Source organism: Larus michahellis, chromosome 6 (genome assembly GCF_964199755.1).
Source record: "Larus michahellis chromosome 6, bLarMic1.1, whole genome shotgun sequence".
Taxonomy (NCBI): Eukaryota; Metazoa; Chordata; class Aves; order Charadriiformes; family Laridae; genus Larus; species Larus michahellis.
This window is the reverse complement of record NC_133901.1, coordinates 2,140,629-2,156,711: the sequence shown is the minus strand read 5'-3', so window position 1 is coordinate 2,156,711 and position 16,083 is coordinate 2,140,629. Positions and strand designations below refer to the sequence as shown.

General features: G+C 40.6%; 2 protein-coding genes across 4 annotated transcripts; one reads left to right on the top strand and one right to left on the bottom strand.

Moving 5' to 3' along the window:
• Positions 1-1,738: 1,738 nt before the first annotated feature.
• On the bottom strand, positions 1,739-8,109 carry MRPL47 (mitochondrial ribosomal protein L47). 3 transcript variants are annotated; one of them, XM_074590331.1, is made up of 7 exons: positions 8,064-8,109; positions 6,962-7,107; positions 6,337-6,397; positions 5,436-5,532; positions 4,000-4,130; positions 2,461-2,556; positions 1,739-2,026 (listed from the first exon to the last, which is right to left on the bottom strand). In XM_074590331.1, the coding sequence occupies exons 4-7, from the start codon at positions 5,505-5,507 to the stop codon at positions 1,909-1,911; spliced, it is 417 nt and encodes a 138-aa protein (XP_074446432.1). In that variant the 5' UTR covers positions 5,508-5,532; positions 6,337-6,397; positions 6,962-7,107; positions 8,064-8,109; the 3' UTR covers positions 1,739-1,908. The 3 variants fall into 3 exon arrangements, with proteins under 3 accessions (XP_074446432.1, XP_074446431.1, XP_074446433.1); XM_074590330.1 differs by lacking the exon at positions 8,064-8,109 and adding an exon at positions 7,659-7,800; XM_074590332.1 differs by lacking the exon at positions 8,064-8,109 and adding an exon at positions 7,416-7,641.
• Positions 7,870-12,802, top strand: NDUFB5 (NADH:ubiquinone oxidoreductase subunit B5). The gene is made up of 6 exons (XM_074590333.1): positions 7,870-8,004; positions 8,590-8,678; positions 9,631-9,697; positions 10,484-10,545; positions 11,574-11,680; positions 12,532-12,802. Exons 1-6 carry the CDS (start codon positions 7,878-7,880, stop codon positions 12,650-12,652), a joined length of 573 nt encoding a protein of 190 aa, XP_074446434.1. The 5' UTR covers positions 7,870-7,877; the 3' UTR covers positions 12,653-12,802.
• Positions 12,803-16,083: the final 3,281 nt, after the last annotated feature.

Below are 16,083 nucleotides of genomic sequence, written 5' to 3'. Positions count from 1 at the left end.
CATAGAAGAGCTCAGGATGTGGCTTGGCATTTTCCAGGGAGCTGTAGCTCAGAGGGGTGGCCACTACTTGTTTATTGCTGATCGGCTCCCTCGGCTGACTCGCAGCAGGGTCAGTAAGTGCCTGCGTCTCGCGGGGGGAGTGTGCACTCAGGGTCAGAGGAAGTAGGAAGATTTTTTTTTCAGCAGGAACCGGCTGTCAAGATGCAGCTCTGTGTTGCTGTTCAGCTTACTTCGGTTTCCAGCTGTGTGATGTTCTGTATTGGGACACAATGAAGTTTTGCTCCTTATCTTAAAAGCTGTGGAAAACCAAATAGCATTTAACTGATTTAAAAAAAAATAATAAAATATAAACAGTACTGCTACACTTTTTTCCTTCCTAAAAGACCTCGTGGGTAAATAATGATGAGGCCTCTAGTTGAAAACGGTTTGACATTACCTCCAAACAATAAAGTAATATATCAAAACAGCCTGCCTTTGTCCTATCATGGTAACCATTAGTTTGCTCTTGTGACAAAGTTGCTTGCTCTAGATTTTCAAAGCTATTGACAAACAACATTTCTGTCGCAAAATGAGGCAAACTTGACGTAAGTCACCAGCTACTGTTGTCACCCTGGAAGAAAAAGACTTAGTCTAGTTTGCATCCAGGTAGAGTGTGGAATATCAACTGAACTTGTATCTTAGCACGCCGCAGTGAATAATGCTTTATAAAATTACTGTGGCATCAGTGAAGTACTAAGATTGACTGGGCAGCTTGTTGCTGTAAGTGAAGATATAAAGTAGGCTTTTTTTGGTTTTCTTTTGGTTGAGACTATGAATTTTAAGCTTTCCTTCTGTGACATGTGCTTGTGTTTCATTATGTCTAATCAACTCTTATCTTCTGTGTATCTTAAAAGAATTGCAGTACGCTGGTAGTATCTGTGAATGTTCTAGCACCATATGGAGAGCAAAACGCTTTCTGGGGTTTTCTCACCACTGTAAAGAGTTTCTGTGTAAGAAGTGGGTATTTTGCGTGATGCAGAGGAGTAACTGAAGGTCAAGATGATGGAGATAAGACATACCTATCTCCTACAGTTTTGGTTCCCTTGGAGCTTCCAGTGTTTTACCAGATTATATTGTAGCACGTTTACTTCCTGAAAAACCAGTATTTGTGACTTTATTCTAAGTTTCTACACAACCTCATCTGAAGGTTAAAAGCTTTCATGAAGTAGGTGTTTACCATCAAGTGAAAGCAGTAGCAGTACCTTTCTACTTCAATTTCATAGAAAACTATTACCAGTCTTCCTTCAAACATTTTGCACACTGTAAAAAAGCACTGCACAAAATTTGAATTTATACCTAGGAATGTAGGTATAAAGACGGCATTGTTAAAAGTTCACATGCTAAATATTTCATCCTTTCTAATACACCAGTTCCTTTTAGCAGACTGAAGAGCATATTTTCCCATGTTTTTATGCAGAAAGCACAGGTAACTTAGGTGATGTACCAGTAACTCAGATGATCAGGGAAACAACGGCTAGTACGTGAACTTCTGAGGCTCTCATCATCCTATCTGGTTTTAATGCACACCTGTAAACCACAGCAGGTAAATATTATCCCTACACTTTATACTTTCATCTGGCAGTCAGCTGCTGCTTTTCATATTAATGATGTACGTCTCTTACAATAGCTGATTAATATGTCAATTCTCAAATGTTTTTAGAAACAATTGTTAGGATTAATTTGAGTTATGCACCAAAGCTGCTTTGTAATTCCAGATCACAAGTTTAATTTAGGTCAAATGTGGTTTTAAAAAAGAAAAAAGATGGAGACTCAGGAATGCTCAGTCAAGTTGTTCGCTGGTTTCAGGACTTGTTTCATGTTCCAGTCACAAAGATACTCGAGCAATTGCTTCAGCACTCTTCCAGCATGTTACTGACTCTGAGACTTCACAGCAAGGTGAGGGAACTTCCTTTCCAAGACCTTCTGCCTCGTCTTCTCTAGGTTTTTCCGCCTTGCCCTTCTACATAAAGACTTTTCAAGTCTGAGCCTGAAATAAAGTCAGTGCGGTTAATTTCCAGATAGCTTGTAACAACCTTAATGAGTTCACCCCCTAGTCAAATAGAGGCTCCCAGTGATTAACAACTTCAGTATTAATTTGCTTGCAATATGCAAAAGTGCCTGCAAAGCAAACTTTTTTTTTTGCTTTTGAATTCTACAAAAATTCAACCTCTGGGAGGATCTCGGGTAGTCTGCATGTAAAGTTACGTTTACAGTACAACTTCAGAGATAACCAAATCTTTTAATAACTAAGATGGGAAGAGCAAAAGAAGAAACAGAGCAAGCTGTAACTTTAAAAAGCTTTGTTTTCAGTCTACTAGCTGTAAAAACAAGATTGCTACTATTTTTACCTTGCAAAGCGGAGTAAGGAGGACTGAAGAACAGATCAGAAAGTAACTTGCAACGTCAAAAAAGTCTTTTTACCTGATGAAGTGATTCACATGAGGTAAGTAATAGAATTTCCTCTTTTTGTATTTTTTGTTCAAGTACCATGGTATTGGCCATTCCTTGTACGAGTACCTGTTAAAGATAGATAAAAGTGATTATAGAACGTACGCTTTTTTGTCTTCATTCGTAGATTCTACCAGTTACAGTAGGGTAATAAAGCGGTCTGACGGGTAGATCACAGAATTTGTATGTGGGTATTTACTTCTGGCTCTGTTGCTGGCTTAGTTTGTAACTCCACCTCGTACATCACTCGGCGTCTTTCCGTAGAAAGTGGTCTTGCTTTAAAAACGGTAGATGTTTGGAGAGAGGGCCCAGTATAGATAAAGATTCTTTGCATTTATATTTTAAAGTTACTCCTTCGTAACAAAATGTTCAAAAGCTGATGTCAACAAGCTGTGTGTAAAGTTTTATTTCTACTGCAATTTTCTTTTAAATGCCAATGTTGGAGTGTCATGTCAAGTGCAAATCTGCCTGAACATAAGTCTTTCCCTCTAAATATAGACTTTATTATTTCTGCTTGGGGTTTCTCTTGCATATGGGTTGCACAGATGGTTTGTGCAGACTTACCTACAGACTCCAGTGCATCCAGACTGTGTCAGACCTACTACTGTGCGTGTGGCAGTTTCTGCCTGTGCTTACAGACCATTTTGCGTCACCTGCCCCTTTCCTCCTGCTTAAAGTGGGGACTGGACTTCCAAATGTACGAGCAAACCCTTCTTTGGGAACAACGTTTCCATGCAAAAAGAGGTGTACAGAAGCCTTACCCTAGAGACGTAAGTCTACTGGTTAGTGCATTTAGTACTCTGCTGATCTACATTTAATGGGTAAATAAGTGGATAACAACTGAATATTCACCATTATAATAGTGTGTGACCTTGTGTTGTCTACACTGTTATTGCAGAGCTGAATACTGTAATTAGTGCTTCAAATGCCAGTATGATGAGGGTAAAATACTGGTTAATGAAATAGCAGGTCCTGCCAGAGCCTTCAGCATCGTCACCTGAAACTACAGATTATTGAAAGTATCTGGACAATAAGTAATTCTAAAGGTAGATGCTTTTAAGTTCAATATCTGCAAAGACTAGCAGGGAATTCCAGCAGATGTTTATCTGGCCACAACCAATACTTTGGGTAGTTGTCCCCCAATATGTTTTGCATTATAACTAGGGAAGTCCAGATGGTTCAACTTGAACAGTACTCCCTGGTTCATTCATGCGTTACAGAATAGCTATAGTAACAGACATGTCCTAGTACAGAAATCATATTAGTTACATGGAACTAGTTTTGTTATAATTACTGGTCAAGTTTGCCACTGGATTATTTAGCAACAGTTATAACCACGTTAAAAAAAACTAAGCCATCCAAAACTCAAGAAGAACCTGAATGCTGACCAGAAAACGTGTTTCTTTCTATACAGAATATGCATCCTTTCTTGATTAGATAAGGATTTTTTGGTAAAGAGGGACACCACAAGAAAAATTCACATGTATGAAACAAACACTCTCTTTTTCATACCAGTAGGTGCGTCCTAAGAAGTCATGTCTCCACTCGCCAGGTACTGGTTTTTCATGGCCGGTTTGTAAAAGCCTTAAAGCAATTTCTCTTTCTCTGACAACCAAGTCTATATTTTTCATAGATTTTTGTACCTGGAAATAGGAAATAGTTTTAGGATGAGCCAAAAAAACAACACTGACAATCTAAGAGATCTCAAATGAGCTGCATCTAATGCTGATGCCAGAAGGACAGAAAGCTCGGAGCAGGGGCGGGAAGGAAACAGAAGATACACTGTATGTATTTCTGTCAGATGGTTTGTAATGGCTGTTTGTTGTTCTAGTGTTCACTTTGGAGCCTGGTCACAGCCTCAGCGATGCCCGTTGATCGATCAGGAAGCTGCCTTGACCAAAGTATGACATTAGCGTTGAAGGTTTTTAGTCAGGTTTGTCTCATAATATTACTGTAACACACACTATGTATGGCAACACATTAAACACTTTGAGAAGCTACTAGAGCTAATTTTAATAAGCAGATTGCTGCATTTTGCCTCTGTGCGATCATAGTATTTAACTGGTGCTTCATTTTACTTTTCTTTTGCTTCAGCCAAAACCAAACAGGCGATTAGTAAGATTTGACTTTTTGAAGTGTTGGGACCACCTGCTTCAGTTCCCTCCCAAAACAAGTTCTTCCGTGATTTGTAGTTGCTGAATATGGATGTGTAGGTGGGACCAAGCAGAAAATACTGTTCAGTACAGTGATGAAACGACAGGAGTAGGAGACCAAATAAATTCATGTCTGACACAAAATACAGAGATCATAATGCAGCTGCAGATGCATGTGATGGCAAATAGCAGTTAAATGATTAATGATACAAAGAAATTCAGGGGGAAAATGTAAAGGTCAGACTTTTCCCAAATTATCCAAGAATCTCTCCTGTCAAACAGCTGGATTATTTAACTGGACGTGAAGATGTAGATTTCCACCTGTGAGACATAAGTGTAGAGAGGGCAGTTGATTTATAAGTAAACGAAGTTTTCAATCATACCGAGGAAAGAATTTAATAAATTAGCGGTAGAATCACAATAATGCAAAAGAAGTAGGGGATGACAAAAGTGAGGACAGCAAAGACCCAAAGGACACAAGTTTGGAGAAGACAGTGTCAGGCAAGAAGCTGGCAACAGTTAAGAGAGAAAAGAAAAAAAGTTTGAGAAGGTTTATCAGGAAGTTTCTAGAGATCCTCTAGTGCCGTTTCACAGCATGAAGATAGCAAAATATTTCTTAACATATAGCAGGTGGAGAGTTCTTTCCCACTATATTGCTTGAGCACAGTGTTTGTGTTTACACTAATATCGGGGAAATAATTTTAAAAATGGTCTTTAACAAGTTTACAAACACTTCAGCTTTCACTCAGCAATTTTACTTAAGAGTTATGTTTTTAGCTAGTATGAAAAAGTTACCTTTTCTAATCGTTCTGGACTTGGCATAGGCCTGTGTTGTCGTTTTGATTCTTGCTCTAAAGTTAAAAGCATGTTTTTTTCCTTCAGTAGGACATACCTAGATCAGAAAGCACAGTACTTCAAAAGTAAGTTCTAGATGCATTGGCAATTATTCACTCACTCCCCTGCTGGATAGAGCAGAGTTATCCAACCTATAGTCCCATATCCTATACCCACTGGCTTCACATAAAAAAGCAAAAAAATACTGAAAAATACTGGAGAAAGCCCAGCAGAGGTGGGCAGGGGAGGGCTGGTGTACAAGACGCACAAGGAGAGGCTGAGGGAGACAGATGTACTTAACCTGGAATAACGAAGGCTAAGGAGGGAAGAGGTTAACACCAGGTAGTCTTCTGCTACCTGACAGAGCCAGGCTCTTCTTACAGGTGCACAGCAAAAGGACAAGATACAGCAAGGACAAAACTATTCACAGTAATACTGAAGTACTCATTTAGCCCTGGCACGGGTTGCCCAGAGTAGTGATGCAATCTCCATCCTCAAAGACTTTCAAAATCAGGATGGATGCACACTTGAGCAATCTGATCTCATTTAGAGACCTCTAATTTAGAGGTCCCTTACAAGCCAGTCTGTCCTGGAGTTTAAACACCCCCAAAGGGCTCAAACTCAGCCTCCTCCTACCAAACGTGAGCCCTTTCTACTGGACACAACTATCACACAACCCCCTGAGTACAGCTTTCGTATTCTGAGCAGTACCACAACTCGGGCTGCTCCAAGCCCAAAGCGGGCTAAAGTGTGCAGAACTGCATGGCACACTAAGTTTCCTGGCTATTCAGTTCACTAGCCACATTTTAATTAAGCATGCAGAGCTGCTTTGAAAGAAGAGAGTTCATTAAAACTTACTTACCAAAGTTTGTGCAAGTCTTCACTACTCTTGCCCCTTAGCTGCTTTATATTCCATGCATCCCCTGTAATAAAACCAGCAAAAAATAATCAATTTAACAGAGCAAAGTTTGCTTATTCTGAAAAAAAAAAAAAGTGCCTCTAGCAGCAGGCTCAGCTGACTCAACAGACCAAGGATCACTTTTCTAAAAAATACTGCCGCTTGGAAAACTATCCTTGTAGATATTCAGCTTTGCTTTAAATATACAAATACATTAAAAAGGCAATGACGCCTACTGTTTATTTGTTTGTAAAAGGCTAAACACAGCGAAAGCTGTAAGATGAATCTTTACATCGGAACATTTTTCTTCCATGGTACTGTATATTTCATCAAATGACATTTGTGATACACTCTCATTTAAGAGCAAAGCAGAAGATTTATAGCAAAATATTTTGCTGCATAATAGCTATTTACTTTCATAAACACAGAACACACAGAAAAAATAAAACTGACAGGCATAAAAAGCACAAGCACATGTATGTACATATAAAAAAAGGTTTTATGTAGCTATGAATACTTTCTATAATGGAAAAGAGTACGTCAGATTTCAGCTCAAAAATCACTATCAGAAATGCTAAATATAACTCACCAGACTTTACTGTTTTTTCTCCCCAGTTTCTCGGATCATCAAAAAACTCCTCCAGACCTTTCCGAGACAGAGTAGTGTGCAGAAACTTCAGCTGGTGGAGCGGCTCAGCTTTTGTAAGGTTCTTGTGGAAGAGGTTCTGCGTCAATCTGCATAAAAATTAATGGGGAATCAGATATCAAAGAAAAAATATTCGGCTAAATGAGAGTATTTCTTTCATTCATAAAGGCACATAAAGGTCCTACAGACAGGTGAATACCACTGTCTAGGGGCTAAAGATGCGATTTCACCTCTTCATAAAAATGTCATTTAAGTGTTTTCTCCTTTACCCTCTATCATTTGTCTATAATCAGGGATAAAAAAGTTTGAAAATTAAAAAAAAAGAATAAGATTGAGCTACACTGGAGAAGAATACATCCTCCTACACTGACTTATAAATAGCAAAAGCAGAAAATACACGGTATAAGCAGGAAGAACCCTCACGCTGAAGCACAACGACCGCAGACTGGCGATGCGCAGCAGACGCCTCACACCGCGTTTACGCGGTGCCTCGGAGCATAAACCACCCCGCGACCGAGGCCCCGACAGCCGGCTACGGCGGGGGCAAGGCCGCTACGGGCGGCTCTCCTCCCCCCGGGACCCCGCGACGGGCCGCAACTCGCCGCATCCCGCGCCCCGGCCTCCCCGCGCCGCTGCCCACCCGCGGAGGCCGGCAGCCGCCGAGCCCAGCCGCAGGGCGCCCGTGAGGCGCCGGCACAGGGCGGCCATCGCCACGGCGGCCGCCATTGCCGCGCCTCCCACAATGCCCGGCGCCGGAAGGAGCGCTGAGGGTCTGCCCTTTTCCAAGATGGCGGCCGCCTAGCTTCACCCCGCCGCGCAGAGTGGCGCCGCCGGCTCCGCCCCCCTGCCAGTTCCAGCGATGGCGGCCATGAGCCTGCTGCTGCGGGCAGCGGCTGCCTGGGGAGCGCGGCGGGCGGCAAGCGGCGCGGCGGGCGGCTTTCGCCTCCCCTGGCTCGCCGGGGCCGCCCGCCTCCCCGGCACCGTCGGTAGGGCCTCAGCGGCGGCGGGAATGAGGGGAGAGCGGGTGTGCCCGGGGCGAGGTGACCTTGGGGAGCGGAGGAGCGGGCCCGGCTGAGGAGAGGGACCCGGCTGAGGAGAGGGACCCGGCTGAGGAGAGGGACCCGGCTGAGGAGAGCGGGTGTTCCGGCTGAGGAGAGGGGGGGCCCGGCTGAGGGACGCTCGCCTCGGGGGGTGCAGCGCGTATCTCCCATTTCTCTGAGAAGTTGCAGTTCTTGGGTAGATGGTGGATGGGAATTGGCGGGCGGCCAAGCTTCCTAACATACTAATTTGTGAATTTGCTTGGCCCTGTATAATGACATTCTGTCATTTATTTGTGGGGACTTACAGGTAGAAATAGATATACGTCCATATGTAGAAGAAAAATAGGTTTGTTCTAGGAGAATAGTAAATCAGGCAGGCTTTTAGGAACATTGATATCCTCTGGAAAACCAGCTCGCCGCTCCTCAGCCGCATGCTGGTTTGTTTGGTTTTTTTCACGTGTGTTGCTGACCTTCTCCTGGCACAATCACCAAAGGGAGAAAAAAACCATAATACTTTGGTTCAATTTTCAGCTCCTGTACGACATAGCAGCGGCCACGGGAAGAGAATGTTTATTATCAAGGCCACGAGTTTTTATGATACTCGATTTCTGAACTTGTTGGTGAGTTAAAAACAAATTTATTACATTCAGTATAACACATCCCTTGCAAATGGTGTGAGAGCATCTGAAATATAATTTTCTCTATTGTTTATGTGACAGCATCTAAAACGTGGTTTAGATTCTATTCACATAAATATTCACATAAATAAGAATTTCCAGCCCTCTCCTAAAGAATTTTTTTTGTCATGTGTTGTAAAATCAGGGCCAGGTGAAGTAAAAAGATCCAAGATCAGCGAAATGGTGAAGATTGTGATGGGTGCTTAAATTAACGTTGCGGTAGCATTCTTAAATCATGTATCTGTGTTCATATATGTGTAACCTACAAATGCTTTCCACTCCACCCTCTTTTTAAAAATGTATTAGGTTACTCTTCTGCAGGGTTTTTGCCTTCAGTTATTTAAACCGCTAATACCAGAGATTAGACTTGGGAAGCCTGACCTGCGTTCGACCCCTAAAAAGCCAGGTTTCGGATAAGGCCGATTATGATGGGTAACAGCCAGCCTGATACAATTCCCTTCGTGCGATCAGGCTTCCTTTATCTGTCTTCTGCAGTCACCAAAGCCAGCAGCAGTTGTATTTATGCTGGATTATATTGCAGCGGTGTTAGTGCCTCATTCCAGTTAAATGCTGGAGCCGGTCATCGCAAGGTGCTGAGCCAGCGTTCAGTGATGGCATTACTGTCTGCCTCTGCAGAGACTGACCTCTCCGGAGATTGAAAGCTCATGGAAAGCTCTAAATAGGCTTATGGACTGACACAGCAGCGCTGTTTCTGTATCCTGCTTTGTTAATTAACTCATTTTAAGCAGCAATATGTCTTTACATCCAAACCCCTATCCTATGAATGCAAACCTGAGAATAATTGGCTGTTCGTCATTTTCAGACTGACTTCATCTAAATTTTGTCAGGCTGAGTTTCCCATACCGTTTCTTTTTTCTTTTTATCCCCTGGACAGAGATTCTATGTATTTCTGACGGGAATACCAGTGGCACTATTCATAACATACGTCAACATCTTCATTGGTGAGTGTTCTGTCATGGCTAAGCTAAGTACGCAGCCCAAATTACTAAACGGAAGCTAAGTATGCTGGGTAGAAAAGAGAGATCTTTTAGGGCTTGCTCTGTGGAAGACCATGACATAGACCTAACAGTTGTGACAATATTGTATAAGTACATAGAAGATGTTCCCTGTATTTTTATTTTTCTGTAGTTGTTGCTTTTTTTAAAAAAAGCTTTCCACATTTTTAAAAACAGGAAAATTCCATCTTTTGACAGTCTTTGAAACACCTGTGAGGTTTAGTGAACAGTACTCCTGTATTCAAATGAGGAGTTTGTATGACCTTGTTTTGTGTCTTTAAGAAGGCTGCATACACTGCAACTGTAGCTTTTTATCTCTCAAAAAAGCCAAAATTCTGCTTGGCAATACGTGCTTTAAATCTACTGCTGTAATAATACAGAATGAATTTAATAGAGAAATTAGGAAAAAAAATCCATACTTTCAGCTTATATACTTTAAAGGGCATTTCTGTGGACTTAGGTATTTGTTCTGTATAGCTGCTAATTTCACCCTTTTGTTGTGTGGTTTAAAGTCTATGAGCTAGATACGGGCAGCATCGAGGGAAATGTCTGGAAAAATTACAAGTCCAATTTTTCTGAATTGGGCTCAGATTGAGGGATTAAGTACTCTCTATGTGAAATAATGATCTTTTAATGATCTTTTCCTAATGTGAAAGGCAGAACAAATCTAAGGTACTTAATTCAAGTATTAGTGTTTTTTTTTAAATGTCCCTCCCTTCCTTTCCTTGTCAGGTGAAGCTGAACTTGCAGAGATTCCCGAAGGTTATATTCCAGACTACTGGGAGTACTACAAAGTGAGTGTAACATGTGAGAGGGTGGCATGTTATGGATAGCCTTCCTCTTGATGGTGCTCTGGGGAGTACGATAACGAGGATGACCACATTGGGTATCAGTGTAGTAGAACTTGAATTGTGCAATTATGATTTTGGGAAACTTGTTTTTTTTCAGCTTTATGGAACGTACATGTTGCTGTAGGAAATCTGTTCATTGACACAAGTAGATGGGAATGATCTGTAACCTTATGCAAGTGAACTGCTGAAGCTATATGCCAAGAATTCTTTTATAATATTCCTAAACAGTAAGAACAGTCTTCTGTTCTCTTTATTCTTAGCATGCAGTCCTTGTTTTGTCTTTTGTTTCTTGCTCTGGAACTACAACATCTGAAGATACTGGAGTTTAAAGTGACAATACTTTCTTTTGTTTGCTAGCATTGTTTTGAAGTCCAACATCACGCATGCTTTTATATCTAGAATTGAAGATTTTTATAGTCAGAAACTCAAGGTTACACTTTTTTAATTTAATTTTATTTTCCTAAAATTAGTCCCTGGCTTATTGCTGCAAGCACTTTTTTGGTTTTGATAGGAATTAACTGAATTCAGCAATACTATTACGATTGTTTCAACTCATTTAGACTCTTGCTTCTAGTAAAAATGACTTCTATGTGGAAGCAAAACTTTAAAATGTTACTGATTACTGTAAGAGCTTTGGAGTCCATTTCTGTGATTAGAGTGGCAGTTTAAGGAACTTTACTTCAACAGAAAGAAAATACATCACATGTCTTCCATTAACTTTTGATTTTCCTATAGAATAGTTGTTTACGGGTTTATCTTGGCATTAAAAATGGTAAAAGAAATACAGCTTTTTAGGGTTCAGATCTTACAAATAGTTGAGCGTGTTTTTAACTTTACTATTATCATTTGAATGGCAGCATCCATAGTGTTGATGACATATTTTCAGGACTGGGAACATGCAACACGATTCAGTTATGATGACATTTCTGTGTGGAAATTGTATGAATAATCTTTGCTTTTACATTTTCCAGCACCCTATAAGTCGCTGGATAGCTCGTTACTTCCTTGACCCCCCTGAAAAGAACTATGAGAAAGAAATGGCTTTGCTTGATGTTGAAGCGAAGAAAACTGAGATGAGGTATGTTACGTAATTGAGGGTTTTAAAACACTAATACGTGCTGTAGTTGACTCTTTTATTTTGATTAACATACTGAGTTGGATGCTGACATAACATGCTTATTCCTGCATCACTTGACCCCGAGTCCTCGCTGCACTGGCTGGTTGTGGTACCTGCCCTGCCTTCTCAGTATTAAGATTACCAGAACTGCAAGGATCCAAAGGCAGTCTTGTAAATCAACAGCGTCTCTTCAAAACAGTTCATATCTATAAAGGTATCTTTAGCTCTCTCTTCGCAAGGCAGGAAACAGACAGCTCTTTCTGCCTCTGCTAATGCTCGTAGCTTAATTGAGTAGCTGAACGGCAGTTGACGGGACCGGTCATGTTCCTTGTTGCTGTTGAAAATTTTGTGGGCAGCAACCACAGTGTTGTACTGATTTATTCTACACAGAGGAAACTGTGGCGGTAGAAGACAGTCTGTGTTCCACTAACTGTTGCTATTGGGACCAAGACAGCATAGTTCTTTCTACCATCATATTTACTTTCGATTTTTTTGCTCCTGTTTATTTTTAGTTGAAAGCTGTATCAAGTCTAGCCCCTTACTAAGCAAGAACCTGTGACAGAACTCCTGCAAGTATTTTTATTACCCTTTAGTGAGATGACTTGCTGAAAAAAATTGAAATAGAAGGATGTAATAGCTCATGTTTTAGTTGAACCCTTCATATTTTGGTATTGCCTGTTTCAGTAGTATTTTTAAACCATAGATGCTAAACTCATTGCTGTTGTCAGTAATGCCCTGATGTTAAACATTGATATATGTACAATCAAAACTAATAAACTTCATGTTGATTGTGTCCGTTGCTCTTTTTTTAGGCTGATGGAATTGGAGGCACGCAGACTGATGAGACACAGGGGAGATGGACCTTGGTATCATTATGAAACACCTGACAAAAATCTTATTGACAATTCTATGAAATCTACACCTGACAATTAAACAGACAATTAAACAGTTTTAAGACAGTATGCGTGGTCTTAAATGCATACCAACAAATTGTGACTGAGCTATGTAATATACGTCCTGCTGTTCCACTGACCGAAATGAATAAAAATAAACAATGTTTGTGTTGATTCCGATAACTTGAAAGACACTGTGTGGCAGTTAAGCTCTTGTTAATCAAAGAAAATGCCTTATATCAGTTGCCAACAATTAGTCCTTTTCTCCAGAACATCAATGTAGAATGGGCTTTGTGACCTAATATATGTGAGGCAATTTGGTAATATTAGTCTTCATCATATGATTTCTAGTATTTAAAGTTTTAAATGAAAAATACAGGAAACGGCGAGGCTTTTTTCTTTCATGATGCCTTGTGTCAGATAATTTGTGGAAGAGGAACTAAGAAAGAAAAATACCTTCAGATCTTTGGAATATTAGGATTATATATACAACTTTAGCCAAATATTTTCTTTCTCATTACTTGTAGTCAAACTCATCTTCCGTTATTTTTTCCCAACTTGCATATTGTGCAACATGTGCTATCATTTTCTCTGCACTATCTCAAAAGTTTCTCTCTTTAGATATCTCTTGGTTCCGTTCATCCCTGATAGTGTCAGCCATGATGCTCTTCCTTTATTAGTTCTGTCACTAGTTCTAAACTTTTTTCCTCTTGTGTATGCGTAATTTATGCTTGTCTGCTCTTTCAGTGTCTCCAGTCTCACCTCCTATACAGCCTGTGTCTGGAAAAGACTTCTTAAAGACTCTTTTAAAAAAATAAACAAACAAAAAAAACCCCAACAACAACAAAAAAAGATCCCCCAAAGATGACTGACAGAATTCTTTGCATCTTTCAGAACTGGACGCTTCTCTGTGTAAATCATCCAAAAGGTGGTCTTTCTAGAACATCTTTCTATGTTGCTCTGGTTATTTTTTTGATTGCTTTTTTTAATGGTTTGTTTTTACATGAGGTTTAAAAGCGTAACAGGTATTTTTGCTATGATATGTGTATGGTAATAGACCTAAAACAGAGCCACATACTGCCTTTGTGGCAGAAAGGATTTTCATTGATGAAAACGCATTCAGGGTTCAGTCGTATGTTAATATTTCAGAAAACTCCTAGTGGGGGGTACCTACCATTGTCACATAACTTTCGTATTTTAAATATGTGTCTAGTGACATGAGTGAGGGAAGGATAGCCTCTAAAATTAATTTTAACAAGGCTTTGGCTTTATTACCTCAGCTATCTCCTGTGTTTCCAGAAGGCAGAATTAAGATGGAAGCGCTTACCTAGACCTGTGACTCTCTACACTGTCGGATGTAGGAGCAGAAAGTAAAGGAAAGGTTCTTAAACATTAAAAAGCATGTGGTGCATATAATTTCACATTTTAGTAATTTTTGGGAGACTTTATAAGCCTAAGTCTTTCATATACTCTTGAAAATACCCCCATAGTTCCTAGGCTAAAGTCTATGCTTTGTCATGTAAAGCTTGTCACGAGAAGGAAGAACCTAAGTGGACAAATATCAAACTAAGTATTTTCCTAGTAACTGCTGTATATCCAACATTTTTAGCAATATGTTCAAGTTATTGATACTGTTGTTAGCTTTCTGCTTCCCGTAACAGGCTTAGTAAGATGAACAAGGGAAAAATAGGAACCTGCTTATTGAAGGTTGTTGCGGAAGGATTGCTAGCTGTCTGGATAGCAAGGATGATGTGGGAAAGTAACTGAAGATCAGCGAGATGATTTGTAAATGCACTGAAATGACTCCCACCGGGGGTGCTGGGAACGCATACACCACACTAATTGTTGTTCAGCCTTACGTGCTTGCTAGTTGAACATCTGCACTTAGATAATGTAAGTCTGCTATGGACTCAGGGACACCTCACGTGGCTGCTTGAGAATCCTGCCCTGTTGTTGAAGAAGATCAAAGCACAGTGGGAAAGCTATGCCTTGCCTGAACCCTTGAAATACCAGCAAGAGCGGGGAGTCGGCATGCTCCCGCTCTCTCACTCTCTTGCTAACAAGGTCTCTCTTGCTAATAAACACAGTGCCTGTGTCCCCTGCTCATGTGCCTCTGCCCGGGTGTTGCTTCAGAGACTCCCCAATCCATGAGGTATCAAGATTAAATTTGTTCTTTTCCTTTCATCCATGGTTTCGTGGTTGTTCCTGCGTCCTGCCTGCATTGGCTCACACAGATGAAGCCAGGGAGAACAGTTTAGGCTGATGATAGTTCATGGGTTTTATGGATCATCTTATCACTGCTGGGTGAACAGATACCATCTTCTACTGTGCGATTACACAGCTTCTAGTACATAAAAACATAAGTCGTACGCAAAATCTCAAGATGAAAATGTCAAACTTTATACTCCCAATGGATTCAGCGTAGAGAGGCTGTGTAAGCGATTTTGGAGATGAAAAGGGTGAAGCTTTCTGGTAACGTTTAGGGTAACTGAAAGGCTTCCTTTCAAGGGTGAACTGGAATTAAAAAAAGCAAACTAAAAGTTTGTATGAAAACTCAAGCGGAAATGTGCCACGCAACTGTTATTAACCAAGGAAAAATCAAGAAATAAATAAGGCAAGCTGCGCCTGAGGACATCCGCACACATACCTGCCATGCATTTTCAGAGCTGTACAGCTATTTTTGTACCACTTTTGACAACGGCCTAGGGAAGATAGAGGGCGCTCCCTTCCCCTGGCAGGCTTTTGCCACTAGAGGGATGAGCTTCCTCGGGTTCTACCGGCCACGGTCCTCCTCCAGATTTAATGCCTCAAGACAGTGATGGCAAGTGCTTCTTACAGTTTGTGACCCTAAACTACCTGTCCGTATTCAAAATTCCCAATTTTTTAAGGAAATAAGCCCTAGTCCTTTAGTAACCCCTGGTCATCTTGTGTTTTCAAACTGTTAAAACACACAGATTTCCTTCTGTATGTTCAGCAACACTGAACAGACTATTTTAAGCAAAGACCACCTCGTTTGCTGTTTCTAGCACTGCCAAATATTAGAAAGACTCTGATTGATTCTGTATCAGTGCTTTGACTTGTCCTTTTTGTTTGAGTCAGTCTTTCAGGTTAGACAGCTCGTATGTCTTATTGTGGCTCTCATTGTTTGTAAAAGCTGAGTTAATCATAAGAGAATCCATTAAAAAAGCACAAAGTCTTCTCACGTAAAATAAATCTATCCGGTGAGCCTGTATTATTTTGTGGTTTTTATCCAGCGTCCAGCTGTCTTTGAGTAAGTCTAAAGCCACTCCATTGACATCATATTCTGCCCTCTATATTTCACGTTGTTCCCAACACTTGATTTTTTTTGCTAGAAAAATTGCTGAGAACAGACTGCACTGGTCTGCTCATTCTCACAGCCTGTTTCTTCATAGCTGGATACAAACTCACTTTTCAGTTCTGTTGTTTTGTTTTGGTTTTTTTTTTCCTTAT